Genomic DNA, 18,676 nt, shown 5'->3' on the forward strand with positions numbered 1-18,676 from the left:
GGAATATTGGAGTTTGTGGAATGTTTCAGACGGGATACCGTACTGAAAAGATCATTTCTGTAATCAAGCCGGGAGGTAATGAATGCATGGACCACTGTTTCAACATCATTCTGAGTCATGGTTTTGGGTCCAATCAGGATTATTACAGTTTTGTCAATTTAGCGTCAGAAAATTTGTAGCCACTTTGTATTTTATGTCATGAATACAGGCTATGGGTAAGCGGGTGGTAGGGCTATGAAGTTCTTGGTACTGACAAATCTGTGTATCATCAGCATAACTGTGAAAATTGAGACCATGGCAATGAATGATTTGTCCAAGGGGAAACATGATGTAGATGGTGAATAGAAGGGGGCTAGGATTTATGATAGCCTATGGTGATGATGTTCTGTCTGTCAGTGAGGTAGAATCTGTAATAATAAAGTAATACACCCGTAATATATTAAATAAAATTAAATAATACACCATGTAACATATAAAATAAAATAATACCACCTATAATATATGAAATCAAATATTCTATTCTATTTGAGGCATTTCTTTAAAGAAAATCTCCCTCCTTCACCAAACACACATTTTCATATGCAAATGAGAATGTCATGGCATCACGAATAGCAACTTCAATGAATGACATAATTTAGCGACTTCTAGTGACTTTTTGATCAAGTGTTAACTACTTTCCATTTGTAGAAGTGGGCAACAGTGGTGACACGCTACACACAGTGCCTGATTAAGACCAGCTCTTACAATAACTGTTCTGCCCCCCCCCCCCACCCAGCATTTTGATGGCTGTGTGCTTTGGTGGCTCCTCAGTTCTAGGTTATATAGAGAATTAACATCTTACCATACACTCACCACAAACAGTGTTGTATGAGTTTTTTAGCATGGTGAACAGGTTTGTATATTTGAAACCAAATGAAAGTATAGACGCACAGTAATGTTGTGTTCTGTTACCAACACAACCTGGAATGAATGATTTCACTTTCAATAATAAAGAATTTTTGACAGGCATTTCGCAAGCGTCTTAAGCAATTGTTTCCCTTGTGAAAGTTGCACATTATGACGTTTTTTTCCGCATGGTAAATATTGTGGTTCCTAGCTGCAGTTCGTTGGGTTTATCTGAGGGTGTGTGAAATAGGAATGTATGTGCCATTGCCTACGTCTGAACTGTTTACAAAATAAGAGTGAAATGATCCATAATCACCGCGGCTAAATATTCCCCACGATACCCAGACGCTGGACTTTTAGCGTGTACTTATGACTACAAATCCCTACCCCTCACTGGGCTTAAAACCTGCCCATTACCCTTTGCATGCTGGGACTTTGCCACAGCTTATCCAAAGGAGCATCTCACCTTCTAATGAAAGACTGCTGCCTTTTTTCAGCTTTGTATCATAGACGAGAATTATCATGCTTGACATATTTTTGATCACTCTCCCACAGGAAAATGGTACATTTACATGGTAATTTTCTTTCTCAGCATGAAATGTGGTGCTACACAACCTGACAGAAGTGGAATTAAGACAGCAGCATGTTTCTTATACTCCATGTGAAAAAGGCAGAAACAAATATATCATTGATTTAAAACCATATTAGCTTTTCCAGGTTTTTTTTAACATTTCCAATTTTTTTTCTTATTATAAATTGTATCAGTGACTAAGATGGTGTGATTCCTCTTTTTTTTTCTTATTAAAGATCTCCATACATCAGACCATTCAAAGAAAAAAGGAATTGGGAAGATGCAAGGTTTTAATTGTGTCCCTCTTAAGAAAGAGGAAGCACATGGACAACACCACATTGTTAAGACGAATTGCATTCTTGAATTTGGGGCCAAGAACAATCACCATTTTTCAGTAGCAATTCCAAGGAAATGTTCAATTGCTGTGGAAATAAAAGTTTAACAGGCTGACGAGGACAAAGGATAAACAAGGCCTGAAGATGCGTCAGGCAGCACTGTCTGTCCCAGAGACCAGTGACACTGCCAGATCTCACAGTTTTACCATGAACCAGCGACACTGAAAGATTTTAATGGACCAATGATTCTATCATATTTCATATTTTCATCAGAGACTACTAATATGGTCAGATTTTCACTAGACGACAGTCACACTGTCAGATTTGAACTGCAGACCAGCGACAGTCAGAACTTCTCCAGATATTAGTGATACTGCCAGATTTTTACTAGAGACCAGTGACACTGTCAGATCTTCTCCAGATATCAGTGATACTGCCAGATTTTCACTAGAGACCAGTGACACTGTCAGATCTTCTCCAGATATCAGTGATACTGCCAGATTTTTACTAGAGACCAGTGACACTGTCAGATCTTCTCCAGATATCAGTGATACTGCCAGATTTTCACTAGAGACCAGTGACACTGTCAGATCTTCTCCAGATATCAGTGACACTGCCAAATTTTCACTAGAGACCAGTGACACTGTCAGATCTTCTCCAGATATCAGTGATACTGCCAGATTTTCACTAGAGACCAGTGACACTGTCAGATCTTCTCCAGATATCAGTGATACTGCCAGATTTTCACTAGAGACCAGTGATGGTGTCAGATCTTCTCCAGATATCAGTGATACTGCCAGATTTTCACTAGAGACCAGTGATGGTGTCAGATCTTCTCCAGATATCAGTGATACTGCCAGATTTTCACTAGAGACCAGTGATGGTGTCAGATCTTCTCCAGATGCCAGTCGTATTGTCAGATTTTTAGCAGAGACCAGAGATGCCTTCTGATCTGCACAAGAGACCAGTGGGTGGCAGGGTCTGATTTTCGTGATAGACCAGTGATTGACTGGTCGTGGGCGGGGGCGTTTCTAGCAGTGCTTAATCAGAGATCAGAGGCTCAGCCCCCATGGGGGGGGTCTGGGGGCGGGCAACTTCCACCAGGAGATTGCAATTGCGAACCACATGGGAGGTGGGGGAAATTGAGATTGTGAACTGCTTTGTGGGGGGGGGGAGGGGGGATTTGAGAATGGGGAGGTGGGGGGGGATGACGACATTGCAATCAAGGGCAGAGGGGGCAGTGGGCGTGACTACAGACCTGGGGCATATGGGAGCACTCCTTCAGGGGAGCTCTCCGTGGCTTCCCCATGTTTTGTACACGGAATAAATTGCTGCTGAATAAGATTCGGTGCAGAACAAAAAAAAAAGATCCATGGCTTTGGCTGGCTATGCCACTGGTCCTGATCAGCACCCTTTGCAGATATTATAACCGCTTTATTTTGGTGGACCTGGGACCAAATTGTGGTTCAAAAAGTTGAAACCAGGATGATGAACAGAGAGAATGGATGAACATAACCTGTGAGTCTCTGTGCCTGCACATCCAGAATATATTATGTCAATACTGAACTGTGTCCTCATGAACGAAATTCAAATTCTATATTTTCTTTCCAACCGTGCAAATTTGCTAATGCAAATGACCAGCTGGGTGCTAGTATTGCATCACCAAGCTCACAGTACTGCAACTTAAAAAAATATATATTTGTCAAGCTATAACCACTAGTATAATTTTTTAAATATGTATGTGTATTATAACCTCAAGAGTGTGTGACACCAACCCCCCCCCCCCCCCGGCCCCCCACCACCCCTCTTAAAAAAACGTGATTTATGCAGAGGACACTGTGGACATTTCTGAACAGACTGTTTGTTTCGGAAGCTGAGACACCAGCCTGATCAATAAGACCTAAAATGAGAACAGAGGGTCATCTCAGTATCATATATACCAAAAAAAAAAGCAAACACCATTTTGGAGAGGGCAAAGGGGAGAGGGGTGAGTCAATGACATAACCAAGAGGCCGCAAGCCTGAGGTCAGGGATCTGGGCACATTAGTGCTGTCACACGTACCGGAGCACTTTGGGGGGGGGGGAGCTTGAGGGCTCTGTGCCTTGGGGGCAGAGCCGAAAGACTTCCTCTCTTCCTGTGGGGAACACCCGACGACATCTGCTAATGACCAGGCAGAGAGGGGAAGGGGTATGGGTAATGACACCGTTACTGTGCCTCTCCATTTCATTTCCCCCACCCCCTGAAGTAATCTCACCGCCCCCTCGCCGAGTTACCGCGGGACGCTCCGCTCTGTCTCCAGGGGAACAAACATCCCCCTGTCACATGTCGCCCCAGTCGGCGGATTGCTCAAGATCCCCCCCCCCCCCCCGCGCACGCGTGTAATCCTGAGAGTAAAGGCCGCAAGTAATCGTGCAAGGCTCGCTATGTCGAAACGTGTTACATTCTTCCTTTTTTTTCCCATTTTACGACACTGAGGTAATGTTTATAGACCGTGGTGTAATTCGACCTCACCTCCGGCTCATTGTGTTGGCTGTACTGTTTGGGTTCGGGGGCGTGGGGGGGGGGGGGGGGGGATGGGGGTGTAATGATGACAGTACACTAGATTGTTCGGGGAACACTCACCGGTGAATAAGTTGGACGGGGGCAGTCTGTAGTTTCACATGGAGAACTGTGATTGTGAGTAAGAACGGCTTTATAACTAAACAAAATGATGTACTCATCAGTTTCCGTGTGCGTTCTTACTAATCACTGCAGACATTCAGGCTGAGTATTGCAGATGGGGAACGATAATTGCAGCTGTCATTGTAACCTCTGATGCATCACCATAGATCTCATTAGCCGCTCAGATTGACCTTCCTGTATTCTTAACCCTCCCAGCTGACCATAGACGGTTTCTCGCACCGGACTCCGGTGCAGTGAGTAATCTTTCCGCGCAGGTGCGGAGCTCTTTAGCCCGTCCGTCCCTCCGCTGTGGGTTTCCTGCGTTTTTCCCGTGACCCCCGCGCGTTCGCGGAGGCTTCGCCCGGCCGCCGCTCCGTCCGCCCACGAGCCCGCCCCAGCCCGCTCGGCCAAAGCGCTCGTTCTCACTACTGTTTACATCTTTCCCTTTCCAAGAGATAATGTGAAGAAAGACTTTCGTCAACAGAGCGAAGGATGAGCACCCAATCAGTGGGTACGCAGTGCACGCATTTCACAACAGGAATGTTGCAAACCCTTCAAAGGTTACTGCTCTTCCAAGTACTATATTTAGCAGAATTGAGCAGGGACTGGAGCATGGCTCTTCTTCCACAAGAATACAATTCCAGAAATAAGTGACACATCTCTGAGTTTGATGAAGTAAGTAGGCTATGTGGGAATGTTTTGCTTTTGCAACTTTAGAGCATGTCCTCTACAGCAGTGCTAACCAACCTTGTTGCGGCGTAGGTTTTCATTCCAACACTAATAGGGCACACCGCATTCAACAGCTATAGATCTTCATGAGCTGCTAATTAGTAGAGTCAAGTGTGCCAAATTAGGGTTGGAGTGAAAACCTTCAGGTTGGTAGATCTCCAGGAACAGAGTTGGTTACCACTGCTCTATAGGTCTACGTATTATTTATTTCAAACCAAAGCAAGTTCTGTTTTGGCCATTTTAAAAATATTGTATCCTGTCACGGAATTTCATATGAGATATGGCACAGGTGGTCGCTCGTTCGTTACGTACACTATCAATACAATATCTGTATCTGTTGTGATTTTATCTCATTTTAACATCCTGCTGAGGACTGTATTCTTCTCTGAAACACAAACGGACATTTTAAGACCGGTATTCTTTCATGTGATTTGATGCAACAATAGCTCGTGACCCACTGCCCAACTGGTCCCACGGTTGAATAATGCTTTATAATGGGAATGTTTACTGTGCTTTTGACATCGTTGCCTCCTGACGTCTTTGTCACTTTACGTGCAGACTCTTTCTCAGCGCTTGTGTGCGAGGAGCCGCGACAGGCCCCGCTCTGCGCCCTGCGTGCGAGGGAGAGAGTGAGCGCGTGGACGTCAGGGGTTTCAGGATGACTCGACGCGTTCGCGTCGGGGCGCTCTTTTTTTAAAGTCGTGACTCATCTCTGGCGGCGTCTCCCCACGCGGCTGCGAGACGCCGCGGGAGCGCGGTTTCGGCGCTTGCTCACGGCTCTCTCTCTCTCTCTCTCTCTCTCTCTCTCTGCAGCTCGCCCCCGTGTCCCGGGCTATATCTGGGGTCGCTGGCCGCGGCGGACGGACAGATAGACAGACAGACAGGCGGGCAGACAGACAGGCGGGCGGCCCTGCCCAGGATGCGGTCGCTCCGCGCCGGGCGGATTTTACCAGCGCGTGGTCGACCCGCGGACCCGCTTTTCCGTGGCGAACCCCGGCTGCAGCCGGAAGCGCCCACTCAGCTCGATCGCTGATTGCAGCGCCAACCTCTCCTCCGCCACGTTTGGTAAAGAGCAGCGGTGTATGATACATGCAAACATGCGTTGCATCTCCACACAAGTATGCGCATACAAAATCACTCCTTAGTACTGTGAGCACTACACAGTGCCTTTTTTAATAAGTACATAAACATTCAGGAATGCTTAAGTCAACAAGTACAAATTGGCGTGTGGTGTGTGACGCTTCATATGTCATGGAAATGTCACTCGCTGCATCTGTTTGCAGTTACTGACAGGAGACAGTTGAAGGACGTGCAATCAATCATTTTCCAAGCGATCCAATTACGTTTAAATGTGTTTTGAATCTCCAGTTATTTATCAGTTTGACTTATATTTCATAATCATTTTAATTGCCTCCAGTATCAAGCCATAAATATTGCAAGTTTTGTGCACACAACAACACTCGAAGCAACAAAACCACAGTACCTTGCTGCTGATTATCTTATCTAATAATATTTATGAAGCTGCAATGAGGGAAAATTGTAAAAGTATGGTAAAGGTTCCCGTGGTCCTCAATTAATAAAGAGTAAAGCAGCATTTTTCTATGTTTGCTGGTCAGAGGGGAACACGGTAACAACCTGGCATTCTCCCTGTTTCAAACTGGGTGAAGCCCAAAGATGGAGCCAGGACTGCGGTTGTAGAGGCAGGGGCGGCTTGTCGCTGTTTGGGGTGGGGCATGCAGAGCATCTGGAGTCATGACAACCCCGGCATGGGGCGGGGGACCGCACTCAAAGCCAAGCCCGCAGTCATGGCCCCTCCACCATCCCCCCCACCTGGCTGGTTGCTCAACTTCCTGTCCTGTGAAACAGGAGCGGCAGCCGCACAGGAAGTAGCGTCTGAGACGACGGGCAGGGCTCGTGCACACGTCCTGCTGCCCCCCTTATCCACCCTCCCCCCACAAAAAACCCCCCTCCCTGATCCACCATGACAGTATGTGCCCTCTATGCTCAGAGGCTCCTGACACAGCGGTGACACACACACACACACGCGTGTACATGTGTATACGCTTGCTGCGCTACGCGTGATGGACGGGATCGGCGACGCCCGTCCTCTTACCGCCGCGCGACGCAGACTCGCCGTCACTCCTCACCCTCTACACCCCGCGTCCGTCGGCAAACACCGCGACCGCGCCGGGCTCCGCGATCCTGGACAGTCCTGCATGAACACGCGGTGGGTCACGTGATTCACGCTCCTGCAAGGCCCAAGGGCTCCAGGTACTGGAGCTGAACTCTGAAGGGGTTTCAGAGTTAGCGTCGAGGCAGAGATGGCGGTCACAGCCCCTCGCTGGCCCTGGGATTGAAGGCAGATGCTGCAATGCGTTCGCGTGCCTGTTCAGAGGTGTCCTTGTCCTGCGGAACAGAAGAGGAAGCGAGCGCTCGGAGTGTTCTTTTTAATCACGGCGTGATGACAGGCCGTCCTGTGAGCTCACGGTGGAAGGGCACGGGCCGGTCCAGCGCTTCAAAGCACGAGCTCGCTCACATGCCTTTAAAACGCCCGCTGTTGCAGCACACTCTGCTACAGCACGCACAGTTACACACACTATTACAGCACACACTCTGCTACAGCACGCACAGTTACACACACTATTACAGCACACACACTGGTACAGAGCACACACTACTACTGCACACACACTGGTACAGAGTACACACTATTACAGCACACACACTGGTACAGAGTACACACTATTACAGCACACACACTGGTACAGAGCACACACTATTACAGCACACACACTGGTACAGCACATACACTGGTACAGAGCACACACTATTACAGCACACACACTGGTACAGCACATACACTGGTACAGAGCATACACTGCACACACTGTACAGCACACACACTGGTACAGCACATACACTGGTACAGAGCATACACTGGTACAGCACACACACTACTACAGCACACAAACTGGTACAGCACACACACTGGTACAGAGCACACTGTTACAGCACACAAACTGGTACAGCACACACACTGTTACAGCACACACACTGGTACAGAGCACACTGTTACAGCACACGCACCTACACACACTATTACAGCACACAAACTGGTACAGAACACACACTGCTACAGAACACACACTGGTACAGCCCACACTGTTACAGCACACGCACCTACACACACTATTACAGCACACAAACTGCTACAGAACACACACTGGTACAGAGCACACACTGGTACAGCCCACAAACTGGTACAGCACACACACTGGTACAGAGCACACACTGCTACAGAACACACACTGGTACAGCCCACACTGTTACAGCACACGCACCTACACACACTATTACAGCACACAAACTGGTACAGCACACACACTGGAACAGCACACGCAGCTACACACACTATTACAGCACAAGCAACACACACTATTACAGCGCACAAACTGATACAGCCCACTCTATTACAGCCCACACTGCTACAGACCACACACTCTTACAGCCCACACTGGAACAGCCCACTCACCTACACACACTATTACAGCACACACACTGGTACAGCCCACTCTGTTACAGCACACACAATATCACAGCATACACTGTTACACTGCAGTAACTTACAATGCACACTCTTGCACCACAGCCACAATTACACTACATACATTTACATTGTACGCGCAGTGACAGCACAGCCACTGTTACACTGCACATGTTGTTACAGCTGTAGAGCGCACACACACTATTAAATTCTCTGACAATACACACATTGTTATGATTACATTGCGTATCCTGTTACAGCACACAGTTACAGCACACACACACACACACGCTCATGGGCCAGTTTGCAAAATCCTTTCCAAAAGTCGCAAATGTTGTTTGTCCTGCCGAGAGTGCTTGAGGATGCATGACTTGGCACATGGACGGAGGATGGGACATGGATGTCCTAACACACACCGGGGAGGAAGAACCGGTTATCAGGGTTCAGCTCAATACTGACCTCTCCGCGAATCACTGCATGTCTCCCTCCACCCAGCCGGTCAGTGCTCTGGATTTCCAGAAGGTCTGTCACTGCGAGAGCAGATGGCCTGGCAGTCAATCCACACATCCTTACTTCCAAAATATCACAGTTCAGGCTTTCCAAGCCGTAGTCATGGAGCACCCTTGTGTGTGTGACGGTTTTCGTTCCAACAAATTCCATTCCAATCTCCTGATTAAGAAACGTTGGTGAAACCATAAGCTCTGTCGTTTTTTTGCTGAAACGGACTGTAACAAGATGCACATTTGACTCATCGTGATTTGTAATGGTTTAGTATCAGTGAGGAGGTATGCACACTTTCGGCATTAAGAACTTCAGCTATATGCCCATCAATGAATCATTTCAAGATTAATCTATTTTAGTTTGAATCATTTACCAGAGCACGTAAGATAAAATGGATGCATGTGAATTCTTAGAACTGACATGCAGACTTTTAAATGAATATGGAATATTCATTCTTTGTAACATCAACTGTTTCTGACATAATATAGCATTAAGGGTTTAAATCATCCCGCATTATACATTAAAAGTGTCTAATAAACAACAAATTTTAATGTCAAATATTGCAATTAAGGTTGGAAAGTAAACCAGGATACATGTGGTACTCAAGGACCAGGGTTGGGGACCTCCCTCCAGCTTTATTGTTCGAAACGCTGAAATAGTATTAATTGTTTTTGCATGACAAACAACAGTGCTCAATTCAGCAATATCAAATACACTCTAAATTTAATAGAGATAAACTGGGAGTTCCTCTGGGACCTATTCTAGGTCCACCTTTTGTTGATTGTCACCAATTAGTTGAGACTGCTCCCATAACAAAGAGGACTGTTAATAACTGTATCTTTGATACTTCGACAGTGCTGGGAAAAAAAAACAAAAACAAAAAAAACCTCTAGCCTTGCGCGCACTTCTCCCACACTGGCCACTGGGACAAGCTATGCTGACCTGCAGTCTTGCTCTGGATCAACACGAGCATTCTCAGGGTGGTGCGATGGCCGTTTATCACCGATTTAGCCTCGGCCTTGAGCTTCTCCCCTCAACAACAGCAATTAAGCAAAAACAGGGATGTAATGTGTCTGCAACTTTCCTTTTTATCAAAACAAACACGCCACAATAAGGAACTACATCATGAAACACTTACTGATAAGCCGACAATTTACCATCAAACTGAAAACGAACTAGACTTTGTGAAGGTAAAGATAAGGCAGCTCATGCAACTGCTACTGTAAACGCCAGCATTACATGATGTGATATCATATGCAAGTGTTTAACCTTGCCAGTCGAAGGTAGCTTTGTTTTTATGGGTGCATTGACCTTATCTCAGTTTCCCCAAATAAGACAAGCGGAACTATGCTGCCTTGGGTGAATCATATTCATATGGAAACTTTGTTGGATGCCTAGAAAAATCACTGGGCATTCTCATTATTATTTGTAACTGAAATAGGTTTTGATTGGTTTCAACAGCGGTTAGACTGACTCAAGTCAGAGCAGAATAACAGACAATAGACTCTCAGGTCCAGGTAAATTGGCTTTTGCTGCCTGTCTGTGGTGAAATCGCGCAACTGCAGCAATGAAACCAGTGCGATTTACTGTACTTGGGGACTAGACGGGTGACAATGCCTCTAAATGAGTATGGATGTGCTATGTGTGTGTGTGCGTTACATGTGCATGTATGTATGCTTGTGTATGTGTGTGAGTGCGTGTGTGCCCGTGTATGTGTGTACGTGTATGTGCTTGCGTTTCAGGTATCACTTCCAGTGTACGCCAGCCTCTACAGAGTAAAGGGAGCTATCAGCACCTGTTCTCAATAATAAGTCATTTTGTTATATATTTTTTTCTCACAAAAATATAGCTGTCACCAATGAGAGCATGGATGAATCAACTGTCTTTGAACTCAACATGAAGTCTACTAAATGTTTTGCAATGAAAGGTTTGAATGACAGCCAATGCCAAATATCCTTACTTCTGTACAATTTTTTTCAGAAAACAGCTACTGCAATACTAGCTCATTGAATGGAAAATATAAATCAACATTTGCACTGACACATTTGTGCAATTTCATGATTTTGATTAATTTTAAACCGTCCTCTAAACAGCGTGGTTACATTTCTGCTTAATTCACAGGAACGGCAGGTAATGCTGTCAGTGCACAAACAGCAGAGCACATTTCAAATAGTTTTGGCCGTTATTGTCTTCTTTATTTCTGTCCGGTGCTAATTTTGCTAAAGTGCCCCAGACGTGAAGTAACAGTTTGAATAATGCAGAACGTTCTTCGCGAGGCGACTGGAGACACAGATCCTGATTTCCCAGCTCATTAAAGCTTAAAAGCAAAGTGAAATCCATTTGTGCGTCAGACACGTGTGGGAGGAATCAAATGAGGTCTGCCAGCTACGCAGTCCCCGGTGGCTCCCCTGTAGAGAAGGCTTTTTGAAATTACCCTCTGCAGTGCAAAATGGTGGAACAGAAACCACCACACGCTGTCTGGCAGGTTTCTGACTGATGTCATCGGAGAACAGTAAAGCTGCCTTGTTTTAGTTAGACATTCTTTTCACAATACAAATACAACTTGCCATTTCATAACTACTGCTTTTTAAATCGCACCCTTGTGCGTAATTTACTTTAATTGAATCAGGAGTTAGGGTGACAGAATTTGACAGCAAATTTAGTCTGTTCTGTACAGCAGCCTGTGGGGCACATTAATGTGGCAGTGTAGTATTATTGGTGTGGAGCTGGTCATGTAACCTAAAGGTCGCAGGCTCGAATTCCTGGTAGGACTCTGCTGTTGTACTCTTGAGCAAGGTACTTAACCTGCATTGCTTCAGTGTATATCCAGCTGTATAAATGCTATGCAAAAAAGGTTGTCACTCTGGATAACTAATTTGATTCCTGTAATGTAATTAATGCAAGCACCTTTGTGTGATTTGTGATCTGTAGTGACACGTATGGTCAGGTGCAGTCTGCTTGCCGTAACTGTATGAGAACATGAATGCACCTATGACTGCTTTCGTTTGTGAGCTCAGTGGGCTAAAAGGGGACTTCGAAGGAAAAGGGATTTAATTTTCAAGGATTATCAGCCAAATTCAACTTTCCAAGCAAACACTCATAAAAAACAATTTACAACTAAGTATTATACAGTATATGCAATATAATAGCCCAGTCATTTCCTCATTAGAGGAGAAAATGACAAGATTTCTATGATAAAGGCTTGATCTCCATTTTTTATTATTATTGCGCACATATCTAACACCAGTCAAATTACATCAACAATATTCCAGATATATGCTTTAAGTGTAATGAATTCATAGGAACACATGATGGGCCAGATTATTTCAGTTTTCTCCCTCTTGAAACCAAAGACATTTTTTCTGAACGTGTACCCTCCCAATTCACAAATATGGAGGAAACTATTAGTATTCATTGCCATGTGTATCCTGCAAGGCTTATTGCTAAGCTGGAAGGTGTGTTGCTTTAAACTGGAAAAGGCCCTATAGACCATACTGTATATAGACAGTGGATCAAAAACATGGCATCATGTATGGCATAAAGGAAAGTCACTTATATTTTATGAGAAAAACAGATGTTGTTTGAGGAAATTTGCAATCCCTTTATTTTCTTCCTTAAACATTCTGATATTACAAAAAATGCCAATAGAAGGGGATATATCTGACATATAATAATACTTCTATTTGATTATCACCCATGAGATTATTGTGAATTATCACTGTTTCAATAAGAGACACAATATTGGGTTATCTGTTTATTATTTTTCAGTATCATCTGGATCATGAATACTCTATGGCCTATCTTTCTCTTATCATTATATTTTCATTCATTTATTGAAATTTTTATGCATCCAGGGGAGGGGGGTAGGTGGTTGATTATGTGGGTGGGGGGAGGGTAGGTAGTGTGGGGGTGGATGTGTGAGAGGGGGTGAATGGGATTTCAATATTCAATTTGCTATGTGAATTTCCGTCTCTTTTCTGTCACTTACAGCAAAGTGATAGTCTTAGAGACTGTCATGTCTGTGGAATTATAATGATTCCTGAGTTGTAAGGGACATGCCCTTGTAAAGACTGGCGTGTGTCTGCTCTATACAGTAAATCTCCATTCTGCAGAATTAAAACAGCAGCGCCAAACACTGTCTGCAAACATTGAGTCACATCACTGTCAATCAAACCATTGAAAAGAAAGCCTTTTAATAGGAAAAAAAGATCCATCACTGCTACACGGCATGCAGCGACTTCACAAAAAAAACGTTTCAAAACTGCAGGAACAAATGGTGTCCGGATCACAAAGGAGATACACAGAGAGGAATACAGAAATAAAAATCCTGGACAGATAATACTTTTGTGTGATTCACATTCCACACTCTCAGAAATAAAGGTGCAGTGTTGGAACATTTTTGTTCTTTAAGGAGCAAATTTCCCAAACGTACCCTGAAAACAGAACTGCTGTTAGGGGCGGGGGACAAACAGGATAAGTTGTCCTGGGCCTTGGAGTAGGGGAGGCCCGATGGTCTGTCAACTTGCGGTAAATATTCTTGTCCTGGGGCTCAGAAATAATATCATATAATTTTGTCTCAGGCCCGGAAATTTCACCCAACAGGCCTGCCTGAAGCATACAATAATGTTCTATTTGGGTAGTAATAAGTACCTTTTACAGTACAAGCAAAAAAGGTACAAATTAAGAAGCGAGTAGTGTTTGTATATTTTTAAGCACTTTTCTTACCTTTTCTTACTTGGAGTTTAGGCCTCTGTAGAATAATTCTGTAGACATTTTTCATGTAGTAGCTGCGCGTGAATGTATAGCTCAGTTCTAATGTCAATGCAGGGAAAAAGCTGCCCTGTTTAATTTCATTAAAACCACACAGTGCAGTTAAAAGATACGGAACCCCATGTTCCTGAAAGCGACTTTGGGGGGAAATTAAATTCAATCAGACGCTGTTTCCTGACACGTAATAACCGGCCTTCTGGTGCGGAAGGGGTTAAATTTAAACGGCATTAGACTCCTTAACCCCAAAAGCCCAGTGCCTTCTGGCTGCCAGCTACAGACTTAATAGGTTTCCAGTCAGATAAATTAGCCACTCACTCTTGTGTGTGACATTGCATTATGGCTCATTCATCATTTGCATGCAGGGGATGCCTAGTGGCCACATTAAATATATATCAAAAGGAATATTATTTATGGGGGGAACACGAGCACGCCACAAAATGTATTTCGATTTGCGGCGGCCTTAAATGTTTGGAAGGTTATGAATCTCACCTCGTGAAATTTTATGCATTTGTGCCGTCTCGTAAAAAACAGAAGGAGACAAAAGCGGAAGTCTTTGCAATCGGTAACCGTTTTTTATTAAAAAATAAAGCAACTCCGAGATCGCAGCCGAGCGGGGTGCCAATACACCCTGCCGGGAGCTGGCTTTGCACATCCTGCTTGCCCACGACGCTGGCGCTGGCGATGCGTGACATCGGGCGTTTGGGGCGCACAACTGTCCTGCAGACTGGAGGAGACGCGAAGGGAAAATAATTACGTGTGAAGCGGCCGCTGCGCGCTGAGGAGCTTGGGACCGCGGGTTCGACCGGACGGAGAGGGGGGGCTCGCGCGGCGCTGCCCGTGCTCAGAGCGCCGGTCTGGGCTGCACGCCGACCGCGTGCGCCAGGCTGACGGGCAGTGGCAGCCGGATGGGCGACACGGCGGCGGGCGTCCAGGCCCCCGGCGAGCGCTCGGCCCCGTCCCGCCTGCTCCGCTCGCCGGTCCGGCAGACGGGCGAGGCCAGCGCGCACGCCAGCAGGGCGGCGCCGCCCGCGGCCAGCAGCAGCGCCCCCGCCAGGCGGCACGCCCGCAGCATCCCGTTGTGGCCCGCCGCGCGCACGTCCACCATCAGCAGCTCCCCCTCCCCGAAACCCTCGATCCGGGGGGGCAGCAGGAGCCCCGCGCTCAGCGCCACGCCCCCCGTCACCACCAGGAGGAGTCCCGCCGTGAGGCTGGCCTGCACAACGGACAGGAAACAGGAAGCAGGAAACAGGAAATAACTAATGAGATCAAACTAGGCCAGCCTAGACCCCAGAGCTGCCTGCTAGCTTCCCAGAAGTTACACAATCTGGGGCTTAAATAAATTAGACAGTTCAGAGGAGGTGAAACACACACTGTTCCATATGCCATTGACTGACTGGAGGTGTGGAGTCTAGTATGCTTAAAAAATAGGATGCTGAATTATACTTTAGTATACTTACATTATAATTCAAGTTTATGCAATCATACTTCAAGAATGCTGAATTGATATTGATACCCCCACAGGGGAGGAAGTCAGTGGTGTGGAAGGACCAGGATGTTGTGCACGTGGTTACCTTCCAGAGAAGAGGGTACCAGGACCAGGAGGAGACGGGGTCCCCTTTATTCCGCGGGTCCTCCTCCACGTCCCGGGGGGTCGCGAAGGCGCAGTCCTCGTAGAAGAGGTGCAGGTAGGAGCGCACGCCGAAACCGTGGGCCCCGCTCTCTCTCCTGCCCGAGCAGCGTGGACAGCAGCGCAGGTCCGTCGAGCCGGCCATGGAGGTCCCGCTGTGGCGCGCCCCTCTCAGCCAGAGGTCTGCGGGGGGGGGGCGAGAGCAACCCGAATTTACAGAGCGAGGGGTGAGACTGGACACCATAATAAACCACTCAGGAACAGTATCAGAAACACACATGTACCAAAGAAGCATTTTCAGATGTATAGCGCATATATGCAAACATACACTTGCAAAAGCACGCACACACACATTCACACACACGCACACACACATTCACACACACACAGACACACACGCAAACCCACACGTACGGAAGCACAGAGAGACATGAAAGAAAGAGACCCCGAGGCATGTCATGTGTGGTTGCCGCGGTAACTCCCCATGATCTTCGCCGAATAGCTTCTCTCAGCCAGCAGGTTTTTTTTATGGAGACGGGGAGGGAAACGCAGTCAGATGGTATCAGGCCCTGGTGCCGGGGAGGGCCAACCAATCACTGGAGACGGCAGACCAGGGCCCGGAGGAGGGAGGCTGCACACAGGAAGTGAACTGGGGGGCAGCGTGACAAACCGGTGAGTCACATAAACTGAATCACTCCCCCCCCCCCCTCCAGCCGTAGGCAGCCTGTACGCTCACACAGGAGGGTTGGGTCTGTGACAGCGCATTAAGATGCTGGTCATGTGACCGCTTCCATTTCTGACTCGAGCTCTTGTACACCAGTCTGCATGTGCTGTTCTTTCCTGTGCTGTGCGCGTTAACATTTGAAATCAGTGCATCCTGGTCTCAGGAACTCTTGTGTAGGAGCTCAACCGAGCCTTTAGTCATTCAGTCTTTCAGAAGGTCATCCTGGTGTCAGACGTGCTCAGTCCCAGTCTTTAGTCAGTCGCTCAGAAGGTCATCCTGGTGTCAGACGTGCTCAGTCCCTGTCTTTAGTCAGTCGCTCAGAAGGTCATCCTGGTGCCAGACGTGCTCAGTCCCAGTCTTTAGTCAGTCGCTCAGAAGGTCATCCTGGTGTCAGACGTGCTCAGTCCCTGTCTTTAGTCAGTCTCTCAGAAGGTCATCCTGGTGTCAGACGTGCTCAGTCCCTGTCTTTAGTCAGTCTCTCAGAAGGTCATCCTGGTGTCAGACGTGCTCAGTCCCTGTCTTTAGTCAGTCTCTCAGAAGGTCATCCTGGTGTCAGACGTGCTCAGTCCCTGTCTTTAGTCAGTCTCTCAGAAGGTCATCCTGGTGTCAGACGTGCTCAGTCCCTGTCTTTAGTCAGTCAGTCCGTTAGAAGGTAATCCTGGTGTCAGACGCGGTCAATCAAAGTCCTGGTCTCTTCAGCGGCAGTTGTCTGCTTTGGGATTTGTAGTGCAGGTACAGATGTAGTTTGGTTTGATATCCCACGGGCTTTAAATAAAAAGCAGAGCTCATACCTTGGTCCGCGTGATTGAGATGCAGGACTTGGTGGGCCAGAGTGTGATATCAACTCCTTTTGATATCCATTTGATAAGAAGGGGTGACCGGGTGACAGTGTCAATATCCTAATCCTTTACTGGCTTGTATTATGGTCATGTGATAACATGGATGAACAGCATTTTTCTGTTCTACTTAGTGCTAAACAGTAAGAAGCTATTATTCGGCAAATCTGTGGTTATTGTCATTATTATGGTTATAGTGGTTAAATGTCAATAGCTTCAGCAAGTTAACCATGACAAGCATACTTGTCAAAAGAGATTCAAACAGTTTGTTTATCCGGCATACTGTCACCCATTTTAAGTATGAGGAAAATGAATGTTGATTTGAATGTGTGCCTGCAGCAGACAGAACCGTGGCGTTCCTGTATGAGACTCCACAGCGTTCCTCAGTGATGACAGCACTCTTCAAAACACACGGAAACTGTCGAGCGGCCGCTCACGTCCGCCAGCCAGACGACAGCGTGCGGCGGGAGGGCGAACGAGGGAGGAAAGAGGGACGAGAGAAGAAAGCGCTCTGGAGGGAAGAACAAAAGGTGATCTTACCTGGTGGATGCTGGAGTCCAGCTGTCCGTCCGCGGAGGAGAGAGGGAGCGAGAGCGGCGGAGAGAGAGAGAGAGAGACGGAGAGCGAGAGGACGCGCAGTACCGTGATGGCGGGCCGGCAGAGCTTAGAGCCGCGCGGCGATGCCGTCGCACGCCATGCACACGGGAGGAGGAGAGGAGGAGCGAGAGAGAGAGGGAGAGAAAGGGGGAGAGAGAGAGAGGCTGAGAGGGGGAGAGGGGGAGAGAGAGGAAGAGAGGGAGTAAGAGAGGCTGAGAGAAAGAGCAAGAGAGACTGGCAGAGAGTGAGAGAGAGGGAGAGGAGAAAGAGGGAGAGAGAGAGAGACTGAGGGAGAGAGAGAGAGAGAGAGAAGGGGAGGGAAATCTCCACAGCCACAGATATAAGTGTCGGAAATAATACAACAGAAAGACACAAAAGCGCATGTGCTAATTTCTCCTATTTCTCCTACTTCTCCAGGAGGGGTCACCGCTTGTCCACGCCCCCCCACCCAAGGGGTTCACTGTGGACATGGACACCCACACACCCACACACACGTGCACACACACGCACACACACCCACACACTCACATGCACACACACGCATGCATGCATGCACATGCATGGGCACACGTGCACACACACACACACCTGCAAAATGACCACAGTCCTGACGGAGTTGTCTGTTCAGACTTAGCAAGAAAGCTGTTTGGAAACGATAGCCTAGGTTAAGCGGGTAAGCTTGTGGGCACAGTAACAGGAACATTCCTTTAATAAATCCTTCTGACTCGCAAATAAAAAAAAGATGTTTTCATTGTTTCAAGCTCTTTGTGTTGCAGTCAAGTGTTGTTCCCTCTCCAGGAGGAGAAAGTTTGGAGCGTGGTGTATATCCCAGCAGAATGTTTCGCCCCCGGTCCTTGGTTCAAAGCTGCCGTCTGATCCTGTGATGTGTTTCCAT

General features: G+C 46.9%; 1 protein-coding gene and 1 long non-coding RNA gene across 2 annotated transcripts; one reads left to right on the forward strand and one right to left on the reverse strand.

Moving 5' to 3' along the window:
• The first annotated feature begins 4,908 nt into the window (after positions 1-4,908).
• Positions 4,909-18,320, forward strand: LOC135238098 (uncharacterized). Its single transcript, XR_010325011.1, has 5 exons — positions 4,909-5,128; positions 5,996-6,247; positions 15,519-16,296; positions 17,524-17,714; positions 18,199-18,320. It is a non-coding gene; the product is annotated as an uncharacterized LOC135238098 (long non-coding RNA).
• Positions 14,548-15,769, reverse strand: LOC135238097 (neurensin-2-like). The gene is made up of 2 exons (XM_064305772.1): positions 15,569-15,769; positions 14,548-15,210 (listed from the first exon to the last, which is right to left on the reverse strand). Exons 1-2 carry the CDS (start codon positions 15,767-15,769, stop codon positions 14,839-14,841), a joined length of 573 nt encoding a protein of 190 aa, XP_064161842.1. The 3' UTR covers positions 14,548-14,838.
• Positions 18,321-18,676: the final 356 nt, after the last annotated feature.

This window comes from Anguilla rostrata, chromosome 13 (assembly GCF_018555375.3).
Source record: "Anguilla rostrata isolate EN2019 chromosome 13, ASM1855537v3, whole genome shotgun sequence".
In the NCBI taxonomy this organism is placed as follows: Eukaryota; Metazoa; Chordata; class Actinopteri; order Anguilliformes; family Anguillidae; genus Anguilla; species Anguilla rostrata.